This window comes from Falco punctatus, assembly GCF_963210335.1.
Source record: "Falco punctatus genome assembly, chromosome: 8".
NCBI lineage: Eukaryota > Metazoa > Chordata > Aves > Falconiformes > Falconidae > Falco > Falco punctatus.
The window spans coordinates 21,394,182-21,407,959 of record NC_137588.1 but is presented as its reverse complement, the minus strand read 5'-3'; the positions used below and the strand labels follow the sequence as shown (position 1 = coordinate 21,407,959).

The window sequence follows — 13,778 nt, the reverse complement described above, 5'->3', positions numbered from 1 at the left end:
ATTGTAATCCAGGGATAAGCACTGAGCAAAAATACTAGGATTTTATAAAGATAGGAAAGGAGGAGATTGAGAGTTACAAAAATGTAGTAAGAATTATTATGATATGACCTAGTAACTCAATGTTAAAAAAGTATGTAAAGGAAGTAAATCACTTAAAGCAATTCACTTCAGGGAATCACTTAACTATTTGAAACAAGTGAATCATCTATATAAACAATCACTTAACCACTAAGCAGAAGTTTCCTTATTTATAACTGCTTCTTGTGATTTTGGGTAATCTCACTAGGTCAATTAAGTATCGCTATCAAAAATGAGAAATAGCCAATCCAAGGTGGAGAATTCCTTACTGTGTTTATGAATCCCAAGCTATTCACTTGCATTTTCTGCACTTACCTGTAAATGCAAAATGTTCTTGCTATGAAGAGAGCCAAATTGTTAGTAAATAAAGGCAAGTACAGAAACTTTATATGCATGACAGATCGTTTTTATTTCTCATTTAATACTTACCTCTTGAGCCAAGCCATGTAGCAATTGGCTTGCTTTAAATTTTAATGTCCTAGCAAGGAGGCTTTGGTTCGCTTCAGTAATAGTTGTTGTTCCATAGCAGCTGGAGCAGACAGACCTCTTGTGGTAAACACAGAGCACTGCTGAAAAGTGGCTTCTGGAATGAGTGACTGAAAATGTCAAAAGGGAAGTAAAATGCTGTGTCCTGCAACTAAGTTAACTTTGCTTTCCTTAACACAAACATTACATTCCAGAAAACCCCAATCCTAAAAGTGGTATTATTCCAGGAAGCTTAAGCTTTGAATCCGTCTTGTCAGCAGTTGCTGATTTTAAAGCTCCTGTTTTTGAACCTGGAGGTTCCATGCAACAAGGAATGTATACACCTAAAGGTATGGTAAATGGTGTCCTCTTCTAACATAATCAGTGGTAAGATGCTTAACTACAGTTTTTTTCCTTAAAAAAATAAAACAACAAAAAACAACCCAGCAAACAATGGTAGAAGCCCCACGCCACTGTCCCCCCCAAACAAAAAACCCAAACCTAACACCACCATAACCCCACAAAACTTGTTTGACCTTTCCATTATTGTACATTGCTTATGTTTAAGAGCATTGCTAAAGACTGTTAATAGTCTTTTAAAAAAATCATTTTAGTCTAGAGTAAAATGAGTGAAAATTAGATATCCTTAGAAAGCAAGGGAAAAATGGAGAACTGAAAAATGGTTATCTATATTTCACTGATCTGCATACTTAATCTTTCGTGTGATTTTAAAAAAATCAGATGTGCACTCAGTAGAGTTTAGAACTGTTTGCACTAGTGAGGTGCCAGTTGCAAAATTATTTTCTTTGATCTTCTCCACATTTTGATTATTAAAGATGTCATGATGCATCATACTTTCTTTTATATTGTTTAACTGTCCTGGTATCCTGTAACATTTTTCCCAGTCAACAGTGATGGTCTAGAACAAAAAGTTCAGGCTGGACTAGTTATAGAATATGTTCTATAATTCTGCAATGCATACAGTGAGATAATGAGAAGTTTCTTACCCTGACCAGTTTGTCATCTAAATTGGGCTCAGCACAGTGTTGGTATACCAAAGGAGAGGAAGAATTCAAGAACTCGGTGTTCCATTACTGTTTCCTGTCTCAGAGCAGATAAGCCTGTAGGAATCTGAAATGCTTTGTGAGCTCTTGTGCTTCAGCTTATGGCAGAGCTGAAAAGGAGTTAACTCCTTCCTCCCCTGCTTACCTCCCTTGAGAACTGGCAAGGTTGGGGTTTGACAGTTTTGAAACCATTTGGTTTGCAGGCTGTGTTCTTTTGTGGATTATTTTTTGTTGTTGTTGTTAATGTAGGAACTTCTACTGTACTAACTTGTTTGCTAGTTTTTGTACTAAGAGATTGATGAGTCAGTGAAGTTCTTGCCTTTATACAAATTAACAACCAGTGGAGTAATTTTGTGAAACCAGATTTTCAGGAATTGATTTGTTCTGGTTCCTTGAAGTGTAATTAGGCAGCTTCATGCTACATAGGTAAAAGAACTTTATTTTCATATTATGTAAACTGCATTTCCTTCTGTCCTGTTGGGTTTCTGGATCTTGTGACATGCTAGTCTTTTTTTGTAGCAGTGTGAAGGGAAAAAAAATAAGGCTTGTGGTATCTTTAATTGTAACACTTTAGGGAATCTAATGCTAGGTTATAGTGTTTCGAGGTTTTTTGGTACTTGTTTTTTTTTTTAACATAGTTTACCTCTGGTTTTGTGTCTTACAGGTTTTTTTAAGTATCTAGTCTATAGCAATGAATACTGACGTAAATGATCTTTATAAGGCTGTACAGTTTCTGAAAAAGAACGGTGATACTTCAGTTACTTTTAAGATTGTAGTTTGTGGCCTGTTGCAGTTCAAACGAGTCATGTTGAGCTCTGTTCCCCCTATTCCATTGTTTCACTAAAATTAAGGGGGATAAAAAAATCTATGATTTATGATTGCAGAAGCCCCAGATTTTGCTTCCATCAACCATCATTTTAAAAAAATACAAAACCAAACCAGCTTCCAAAAATAAGAAATAGTTCTTCCAGTTCTCTCTGGATTTGTGGGCTGAAGATGAGCAGTGTGTACATTGCTAATATTCTGTGTATGGCTCCCTCACATATTCCTTTTTCCTCATTGTGCGTTAGCAGACCAAACAAGCCTCATTTGTGTTTCAGACTGCAACAGTAAACTCTGTCCAGAAAAAGTTGGTTTTTTCACAAGCTAAGTTTGAACATATTTCACACATAGTGGAAACTATGCTACATGTTTACTCTTAGCAGCATATGAAGGTATCTGTAGAACTGTTGACATTAGTAGGGATTAATAGGAGTACTGACCACTTGTCTTCCTGCCTGGGGAAACTTAATCCTAAAAGGGTGGTAAAGCTGCCCACTTTTACCTGTGAAAACTTTTGAAGAATGTTGTAAGTGCTTGTGTTGTGTTATGCCTGCTGATGGAGCTAAAATTCTGTATCCACTGGGCTTTTTCTTCCTTTGATGGGGTCACTGCATCTTGCCTTCATATTGCTGTATTAGGAGAGCTGAACGCTTACAAACAATTAATAGAATGAATATCTTAATTTGGCTTTAGGTTGAAAACTTAATTTTGTTCTTTAATAACTTGTAAATAGAAAAAAAGGTAGCAGTTAAATGGGATATCTTTACAGTCTGTATAGACTTTTCTGTTTGTGATTGCCCTGGAAAGCCACTCCGGATGTTACTTTAGAGCTACTAAATCAAACAGAGATAACTAAGATCTTAATGCCGAAATAATGTATAAGGCATGTTTGTAAAGGTTTGACCACACATACTATTTGATAAGAAACATGGCCATTTTTGAGACTGAACAAAAAAATGTGTTCTAGTTGTTTGGCTTACTGCAATTAGTAGTTAAATATCACCTACTTGCTAACTGCTCTGCAGCCTTTACTTCCTATTTTCAAGAGGGCTTGTGCTTATCAAGTACCAAGTAAAAAACAATTTACACCTTTTCTTACATGTACTCAGAAATTAAAAAGAGCAAACCAAGATTTTTATTTTTTTTTAAAGTTTGGCTGCCTTCCTATAGTTACACTTGGATAAATACATTTACTTGGATTTTTGAAATTAATTTGGAAATTTTTTTAACTTTCCTCAGAGTGTGTTACAACTGTTATTTTATCAGAAATATGTGATTTTTCTGTTTTATCCCACGTTATAAATTACTATGTAACAGAAAAGAAAGCTAGAAGACAGTAAAATAAAACTTAGTAGAAAAGATCTATTGCCTAGATTGATGATTTTTTGGTTTGTAGCTTATCAAAATTTCACTTAAAATATTATTCCATCTTGATAAGTAGTAGTAATTATTAGTATAGTAAGTTAGTAAGAATTAGTAAAAATTACTGTACTTTGCCTCAAAATAATTGTTATGTAATAGAAAATTACATAATTAAAGCTAGTTAGGAAGAGAATGTAGAATAAGTTGTAAAGGTCTTCAAAGAGAATTTTAACATGTGACTTCTTTTAAACAACAGCTGAAGTCTGGGATAAGGAATTTGATCCTGTCATGGTAATACTTCGAACAGTTTACCGTAGAGATGTGCAGTCTGCAATGGACAGATATACAGCATTGTAAGTTGGATCATTTTTAGAAATGTAACATCATATTGTTCCTCATTGCACAATTTTTTTTGTTTGTTTTCACTGTCTGGTAATGCTAACCATGTTATTGAAGTTTTCAGGCCCCAGATGTGTCCTTGAGTAAATAGTTTATAAATTTACAGGCAGTATCAGGGTTTTGGTTAGCTTAGTCTGTTACTCTTCCATAAATGTTTAAGAATCGATTTAAGTGCCACAAAGTAGTGAATGTCATCACAGATAAAATACTTAATAGAAGTTAATGTTTAAAAATCACTTACAAATTACTTAAAAAAACCTAGCTGTATCTATTTTCATTTATTTTACATTTAGGTATGTGAAGCACAGTATTACAGAGTTCTGTGTTTTGAAATCACGTTGAAGACAATGTGGGTGTTTTCTATGTATTCACTCATGACAGAAACCATGAGTGAATTAAATTCTGGTTTAAATACAGGAAAAAACATTTGTGACACTCAAGTTCTAAGAAGCAAGATGATTCTGTCTTAACTCTGTCCCTTAAGAAGCTGTAAGGGATAGAATGTTTGCAGCTGATTTTATTTAATTGTCTTTTATTTCACACTGTGGGAGTAAAAATAAAGTTTAAAATCCTTTATAATAAACTTGGTGAAATAATCCTCTGCCCCTCTGCTCATTCCATTAAGTGAAAGGGTCATCATAAATATCTACTGTAAGTGATTTTGAGCAAGGTACTATCCTATGATATAATTGCATTGTCTACTGTACTGGATTCCAGCTCAATATTAGAAATGTGGGTCCATGTTGAACTTAACACTTAAGTTCGTAGATATGATAGCACTGGTACTGTCAACTATAGCTAATTATGCCTCATGTTTCCTGGTATTGCCTGTAATCTATTCCTACAGACATGAGATTTCAGTGTTGTATGTCTGATTAACATGGATTTGGCTGAAGTGCAAAGTTTTCGATCGCTTCTGTGTGCCTCTTAGAATCAAAATGGAATTTTAAAATTCATAACATTAATTAAAGATCCATTTATAAATAAAGGTCATTTAAATCAGTAGTAATCCACAGAAAAATGAGACTGGATTTAGTTTTTTATACGTTCCAGTCTTTTAGAATGCTGCTTAAATAAATTAAATGGCTTAGAAATGCTCATCAACTCTGAAGTTGTTCTAAACAAAAAGAGTGCAGGATAATTATCTATGACAGTGGCAGTTGTCTACATTATTGTGGTGTTTAACATAAGTTTCACTTGTTTTAACAGTTTAAAGCAAAGTGGTAAGTTCCCTGGGAACCCATGGCCTCCTTACAAGAAGAGAACGCCGCTACACCCAAGTTACAAAGGTCTCATAAAGCTTTTACACTGTAAAACCTTGCACATCGTGCTGTTCACACTTCTTTACAAGGTACAGTCATAATTCTCATTAAGTCCAGTGTTTTACTTCCACTTTTTTAGAAGAGTATTTCTTAGAAGCATGATTTTTTAACAGATTATATAACATAGTGAGGGTTCATACAGTATTTTTATTTTTGTATAAAACAATGATGTATGTACATCTGTTGTGATTATGTTTGTCTACCATTTTCATTATTTCATGAATGATTATTTCATATATGCATACACAAAGTCAGATACCCAAGTGCATGAGCTGTCACACTACGTCAAGGAACCATCAGAGTTGCCATTTGAGTTGTTGTGCCATGATGGTTTCAGGGAGCGTGGTGGTGTGAGTGGTGTTCCTTTGGCTCCCGCTGCAGAATTTTAAGGCATCAGCAGCATGTTCAAATATAGCAAACCTTGATGGCTTTAGATCCGCAATGGCAAATATGTCTCATAACTGCTGTTGCTTCTGGCATCACTTGGCAGATATGTTCTGGCTTTTGCTAATGTCGCAGCACTTGTTTTTCAGGACTATTTGATGCCTTTAAATTGTGTTTGGTTTTGTCTTTGATAGTTGGCTGCCCTCTTCAAGAGAAGTGCATCCTTTTTGAAGAGTACATTCATCAGCAAATGCAACTTTGAATCTGTCTTTGTACTTGAAAACTGCTTTCAAAGCAGTGTGCTGCAAAGGCAGATGAGGGACTATAAAAAGTGGTTTGATTGATGTGCTTTTCCTGGGCAGAGTTACCTTTTGTGCTTTTTAAAGTGCTCCCACCTTCCCTAAAGCTCTTGTTTTGTTACACTGTTAAATTTCTGCTGAACAGAAAATATCTGTTGTTAAATATTGTAATAACTGTGTGGTATTTACAAAGAGCCATGCTTACTCCCACTGAGTTGTTTCAGCTGATTTCTTTCTCTAATGGTATGGTATAAGTTGTCAGTATATTGTTAAGATTAATGAAGACTTAAGATTTTGCCTGAATTCTTTCAATAGATTTCACCATTATGTCAGAAAAGGGCTTTTGAGAAGCTTTGTATTGTTTACAAATTAATGACTTCAGTTGAACTGTAGGTTTTGCTGTGTAATTAGTGCAATTTCAAAAATCTACTTTAAAAATGTAAAATACAAAATTTTTAGTATTTTACTACAAATTCTTTCTTCTCTGTAACATGTCCCATCCTATTATGGGTAGGACTGAATATCGTGTGCAGAGTCTGTTGGATGAAACTATACCTTTTAGAAGCTCAGTACACATCTAGCAATTGGTCAGGGTTTTCCATTGTCAGACATCTAGTTCTTTATCGTGCTGCAATTAAACCAATGGCTGACATTTTTCATGCTGAATGCCTGTTCTGGCATGAGTTTCCAAGGCTGAAGCAAGGACAAAACACATCTCCTTCTCCCATCTTTTAAACGTTCTTTTATCAAGATTCTGGGTCTGAATTTAGCCAAACTGTAGGCACAGCAAAGTTACATTGTGTGCATGTTCGGTGGCTGTTTATTTTACTTGGCTAGCTGTTGAAGTCCTGAGAAAGTCAACGCCAGACCAGGCATGCCCCACACAAGAGCTGACTAGAACTTTGCCTGGAGTGGCAGTACTTTGTTTCCCAGGGTTTTCCATGATTTTGGCCAGGGAAGCTGCTGTGTGCAGTATGTTTAACCTTGCTTGTATTTTTGGGGGGGCGGGAGGAGTGGCTGGTTTTGCTCTCACTGCGTGAAGAAGCTTCAAGTACTTAAATCTTGAGAATCTTAAAATTTCTGAGTTGCCGTTTTAGCTGGAATGCCAAACATGTTTTGACCAGATTTATGGATGGCAGAAATTATGTAGTGATTGATTCCATGGGTTGGCTTAAATGAAGTTTTGTCTATTTGTGAAGTTTTGCCAATTCATGACAGCCTTTATATCTCTTGACTTTTGGGACTGCCTACAGAACAGTAGACTGCATTTGACAATTTGACTTTCCAGAAGTGTTAGTCAACATGACTTTTGATTCTCACTGGTACAATGGCATAAGCTTTTCGTATTAACATAATACTGAGAGCCCTTTTTAATTAAACGGTCTCTGTAATCTCCAATTTGATTTGGTTTGATTAAATCAGCTGCTCAAACATAATTTAGAAAAGCTCTTGTAAAACAATACTTGTTTTAAGAACTTTATCTCTCTGATCTTTCTCATGGGTATATTTGCTTATGAAATTTGGCCTATTCAAAATGAAGTCGTATTTAAAACTTTACTAGGCTACACTCTAAATATATTCATTTCTATAGTAGCCTGTCTGCAATGAAATTTTAAACCTATTTTCTCATCCACTTTTTTGGTAACTTGCAGGTTCTTGCCATTTTCTCTTTAAGTCAGAATATTCTTAAGAGAAAAGTTGTCCTGTTTTTTTACTTTAAGCAGCACTGGATCTTCCTATCAATGCATTGAAAGCTGTGTTAGAAGAAAGATGTGGGCATCTGTTAATTTAGAGATAAGGTTATTTATTACTAATTTAAAAAGATGATGTGAAGATGGTTGTGGACTAAATTCCTGTTAACCCTTCCGGCATTCCCAGTTATCCAAGCATCACTTACAGGACTAGGAGCTCATGAGGCCTTATGGTGACCTGATCATGTGACAAACGGAGGGAAGGCTGGGTGCAGCTCTTTGCTCGAGGCTGATAGTAGTGGGATCTGTGCAGCTTTACCTGGCACTTCGGTGTTAAATTGCAGCTTGAACTAAAAACAATTTTAAGTTTGTTTGACTGGAAGAGCATAGGACTAAATTTTGCTTTTGTAGTGATGCTAAAAGGTTAGCTTTTTTCTAAACCTTTAATTAATTTTTAATCATCTCAGAAAAAAATTAAATTAAACCTGAAGAGTCCAAAGTGTCTCATCCAGAACACTCTCTTTGTAAGTTTAGATACATTGAAGTCTGAATAGGCTGTGGAATAACGATTTCCTGTCTTTTAAACACAACAATCCTGTTGATCCATCACATCCAAAATTCTATGTCTTATTTTGGAGTAGTGTTCCATTATTGTTATTGGAGAGCTATATTAATGTTATTACTCTTACTATTCTTGGCCTACTTGGAACTTCTTTTTTAATCCTATAGCATAATCATTAATCAGGTATTTTGTTGGAGCATTCAGTCATAATAAGAGTGAAGTTTAAAATACTTGCTGCTCTTTCAGAGTAGATATTCCAGGAACTTGGACAGGCATTTCACTGCTCTTGAAAATAATTTTTTCCTGTGTTTTTATGCATGTGATAGGACTTTGAAAGTGTTAATGTGCAACAAAAGCTATTTTCAATGCTGATATTGGTGCTCAGTGTCTACCAACAATACACTAGGGTAGCAAGTGTTACAGTGTTCTGCCTGTCTAGTCTTTTCTTTTTAGCTGATACTTGTATCTCATGATACAGCACTTGCAAGCACAGTGATTAAGGGGGAAAAAAACCACCAAACCAAAAAACCCACAGGCAAAAATCACATATGTGGCTCAAGACCTTCTACTTTTCCTAGTGTGGCTAACCTGGACAGTCACACTTTGAGATCAGATTTGTAGCTACTGTCTTGAGCTTCTTCGTATGAGACTCCTGGCTACTTTCTTTACCTTCAAGTTTAGACTAGAGATGTCCATCAGGTTTTTGGTTTTTTTGTAAAAGGGATTGTGAGAGTATCGAAGATAAAACCTTCTAAGATGTGTATGTCTGTTTTTCTGCCTAGATATTAATGGATCATCAGAATTTATCAGAACACGTGCTTTGTATGGTTTTGTATTTGATTGAGCTGGGGTTGGAAAATTCTCCAGAACAAGAGTCAGATGAAGAGGTAAGAATAAATACCAGCTTTTTAATTAAAATATAAAATTATTGTCTCATGATTCAATATAATTTAAAGAAACTACTAATTTTATCATAGGAATTAGAATAAAACATCTTTATTTACTTAAGCAGGGATCAACTAAGGGGGAAAAAAAGAAAACCATATACTGTTGTGGAGTATAGTATCTTGTGTTTTTCAACAGTTTCTGTATATGTAACCTGACAACACAGACTGGTTAGATATGTACTACTCTGTAAATTAGTAATTGAAATTGGGTAAAAAAAGATATTTAAATGATTGAATCTAAAACCCACTTAAATTTCTAGATTTTCAGCTGAAAACTTCATCACTGAGCATTTTATTGCTAAAGCTCTGTATCTTCTAAGCTATGTGAAATAGCCAAAATTTTAACATCGAAATTTTAAAATCTTATGATGAGAAATTGAATATAAATAACTTATTTTCATGGTTCTATATTCCCATATGGTGTATGACTTTCATAATTTTTCCTACTGTTTAACATTGCTTATATGACTAAGGATCTGTCACTTTTTTTTCAGAGATTGACTTCTGTATAGTTTGGATTTTTTGTGTTAATCTTAGATTGTACAGCTTCGGATTACTCTGAATAGTTCCTTTTACTTCTGCTGGTTAGCACTGATGGCTGTGTTTGATTATATTCAAATTAAATGTGTACATTTATGTATTATCAGACCTGTAGTCCTCACTGTAGGCATCAGTCATACCATGATTTTTAAGAGGTGTATCAGCTTTCGTGAGGTACATACTATTTGACATATTGTTCTTATCTCGTAGAGAGATTATGGCCTCTGTAATACAGTTATGAAAGCAACGTAAATTATTGTGACACATAAGAGGGGTATAATGGGGTTTTTTTATTGTTTTAGGAATCTGCCGGTGGACAGGAGCGGTGCCATGATAGCTGGTTTCCAGGTAGTAACTTGGTTTCTAACATGCGTCACTTCATTAACTATGTCAGAGTAAGAGCACCAGAAACTGCTCCAGAGGTGAAGAGGGAACCACCTGCAAGTACAAGTTCTGATGGTTTAGCTTCATCACAAGTAAGTATACACAAATACTAGTCCTTTTCCTAGATTGGTTTATTATTGCCAGTTTGGGCTTTTTTTGTTAAGATTATTTTTCTACTGGTTTTATTAATCACTTAGGATTTTTTTTTTCTTGAGTAATCCTTCCAAAGTGTACAGTTAACAGAAATAAAAGTTATTTCAAATGATACCTCCTTCCAAATGATGTATTTAATGACTTTTTTTGTCCTCAATCTACCAGAGTTCAAGGCGGAAGAGCCTCCAGAGAGAGGTAGATCTGTGTGCAGTTTGTTCTCCTAAGCAATTAACTAGCAACATGGCTTTAATTGTGCTCATCTTAACATTCAGTGAAATCTAATTTTCCTGAATTTCTTTTTAATTCATATTGCAAGGACTCATGCTTTTTTCATATTCTTGATCATAATTTTAGGTAGTAGACTTTTAAGGAATGAAATATCCTTACATTTTTAATAGCTTTCTGTCAAATACCAAACATCATTGATAGCTTATCGCTTGAGCTTTGTGTTTAGGCCTGTTATGTCTTGCCAAGATACTACTAACATTTAATAACGTAGAGTAGTCTTAGCTTTCTCAAATCTAGGTAAGTTTAACCTTACATTGAAAGTGCATTTGAAATTATTAATGGCAGGTTTATTTAGGTTTTTTGTGAAAATGAGTATGTAGATAGTGGGATCCTGAAATATTCGTGGCTGGTAGACAACATAATCTCTGTGTCAGGATTGCCTTTGTATCTTCTGTATGCAGGACTTCAGATTACTGTATGTCACGTGGTGAAACACAATGGAAGTTTCTTTTGCATGTTGATGTTAGAAGAATAGATTGAAATTTAAAGTAGGCAGGTGAGATGGAATAGATTAAAACATAAAGAAGGTAGGTGAGGTAACTGTCAGAATCCCATTTTTATATTTGATCTCTGAAATATTTGGTATCTCTTGGCTGCCTAGCCTTCTTAGAAGGAGAGGGTAAGATATTCAAGCGTTCTGAACTTCATATTCAAAATATTCAGGGAACATCTTTCTGCTATGGATTTACTACATGAGAGTTGCTTCCATGTATTGAAAGCAAGGGTAGCACAGAATAGGAACATCTGAATGGGCTGTGTCATTAACATAACTATGCTTATGTGTCCTGAAGAGCAAGCTCTGCTTGCAAATATGGGTATGTGGCTTGTGGATCTCAGCTAATAAATCCACACAAAATGGACAACACCCATGGTGATATGTGGGCTCACCTGTGTGGGATTATGAATTACATTGTGCAAAAGTGCTCAATAGATTTTATTGAAGACATTTAAATGACATAAAGATCCTGAAGTTACGAATATTCCAGAAGAAAATGAGGAAATATTACTTGGAGAACAGAATTCTAAGTTTCACTGGAGCAAAGCCCGTTGTTAGTTGTTTTGGTATGGATGGTATTCTCATTTTGTCCTTGGCTTTTTATGCAGCTGTGTATAACAGCTTTGTATAAAAATACGAATGCAGGCTTAGTATTTTGCTATACCAAATTTCAGTAGGTTTTGGAAGGAGAGAGGAAACTTAAAATGTTCTGTGCTTTTCCTCCTATCTTAAAATTTTTACTATGGTTTTATGAATGTGTGTTGTTTATACTTGTATTTTTGAAAATTAAACATTGTAATTTTTTTCCCAAGAACTCGGGGACAGCTCAAGTGTTCAGTTTGGTCGCAGAACGTAGGAAGAAATTTCAGGAGATCATCAATCGGAACACCAGTGAGGCAAATCAAGTGGTTCGGCCCAAAACGTCAATGAAATGGTCAGCACCCGGTGCAACTCCACAGCTAACCACAGCCATTCTAGAAGTCAAGGAAAGTATACTGTCCTTGCTGATTAAATTGCATCACAAACTCTCAGGAAAGCAAAACTCTTACTATCCTCCATGGTTGGATGATGTGGATGTTTTAATCCACCCTGAAATTCCAAGATACTCTCACGGTGATGGAATGACAGCAGTAGAAAGAATTTTGTTGAAAGCTGCTGTACAGAGCAGATTGAATAAACGTATAATTGAAGAGATATGCAGAAAAGTGACACCTCCTGTACCACCGAAAAAGATTAGTTCTGCAGAGAAGAAAACTTTGGATAAGGAAGAAAGGTAACATAAATAACAAAGTAAAGGGGTGGTAGAAGGGCAGTGTGTGTTGTACATGTATTGATTGATTGTCTCTAGGTCTTTGCATGAATTATTAAAAGAGTAAGTCTTAATTCTGCAGTTCTCTTTATCTATTTTGAATATACATGATTTACGTGGGTATTGAGGAAGAGTATGCCACCTTGCTAAGTTAGATCTTTAAATTAGAAACTTTCATAGTGATTTTATGTGATATACATGCTCATCCTTCATGTTGCCATGTATACTACGGAAACATACAAAGGTGCAGAATTAAGGTTATGTTAACTTTTGAGGCTTAACCTCAAGAAGAATTGGAAACTTTTTTTATTTGTATTGTCTGGTCATTCATATACACACATCACACCATGATTATTTTTGTTTGTTTGTTTACTATATGTGGATTTTATAATTGTCTTTTTTTTTTTTTTGCTTGTCTGACACATTCAATTTTCAAATTCTGGTTTTAGTTTTTTAAAAATTAGATTCATATTTTTTAATAATGTGGCCTGAAAACCTGCATGCCAGATGTCTGTCTTGGGCTGAAATTATTTTGGGAAAAAGCTCAGACAGTTCTGAGATTGAAGTTGGGGCTTAGTGAGTCCTGAGAGCACCCAGAATACTAGCACTATCAAAACTGAATGCAGAGAGCTGCTTCTCGTCTGCTTTCAGCAAATGTTGTGTTGGTGTGTGAGTCCTATGGAAGAGGAATCATCCAGTTCAAATGCCTAGAGGACAGCCACTACAGCTGAGAAGCAGATGTGAAAACTAGGATTAGCAGGGGCAGAGCTGAAAACTGGGACTGGAAGGAGAAACCTTCTGGTCAATGTAATAGTGAGCAAAGGGGAGATGCCAGGTCAAGTGAATAGCTGACATGGGAAACCTGAGAAGGTTCAACCTGGCAAGTTGGGGAATTTAGGGAACTGGGTTGTCAAGACAGAAATACTCAAAGAAGAGTAGGAATGGAAAGAACGAATTTTTAATTAAAATCTCAGTGGGGGAGGATGGGGTCTTGAGAGTTGATAGGAGAAGGAGAATGTGGAAGAGGAATGCAAATAGCTGGAGGGCATGAATAAGACATTGGCATTTGAGAGATGAAAAATAGTTGGCTGGAGTTGGGCAGTGGGAAGAGACTGATAATTGGGTAGTGCAGGAGTGAAAGATGTCATTTGAAGTGAGAGGACAGTGGATAATGTTAGACGGTCAGAGAGTGTGGGGTCAGAGTACTTACTAC

The 13,778-nt window shown here is 35.5% G+C and overlaps 1 protein-coding gene across 6 annotated transcripts in view; it reads left to right on the top strand.

Annotated features, from left to right (window-relative positions):
• UBR3 (ubiquitin protein ligase E3 component n-recognin 3) overlaps positions 1-13,778 on the top strand; it is a 333,487-nt gene that overhangs the window by 42,841 nt on the left and 276,868 nt on the right. For 4 of the 6 annotated variants that reach the window (XM_080398879.1, XM_080398895.1, XM_080398896.1 and 1 more), the window contains exons 18-24: positions 754-893; positions 4,048-4,144; positions 5,400-5,541; positions 9,231-9,335; positions 10,238-10,411; positions 10,638-10,667; positions 12,069-12,529. In XM_080398879.1, the coding sequence (XP_080255005.1) occupies positions 754-893; positions 4,048-4,144; positions 5,400-5,541; positions 9,231-9,335; positions 10,238-10,411; positions 10,638-10,667; positions 12,069-12,529 (1,149 nt within the window). The remainder of the gene's footprint in view (positions 1-753; positions 894-4,047; positions 4,145-5,399; positions 5,542-9,230; positions 9,336-10,237; positions 10,412-10,637; positions 10,668-12,068; positions 12,530-13,778) is intronic. The other 2 variants (XM_080398894.1, XM_080398890.1) reach the window with 1 other exon arrangement.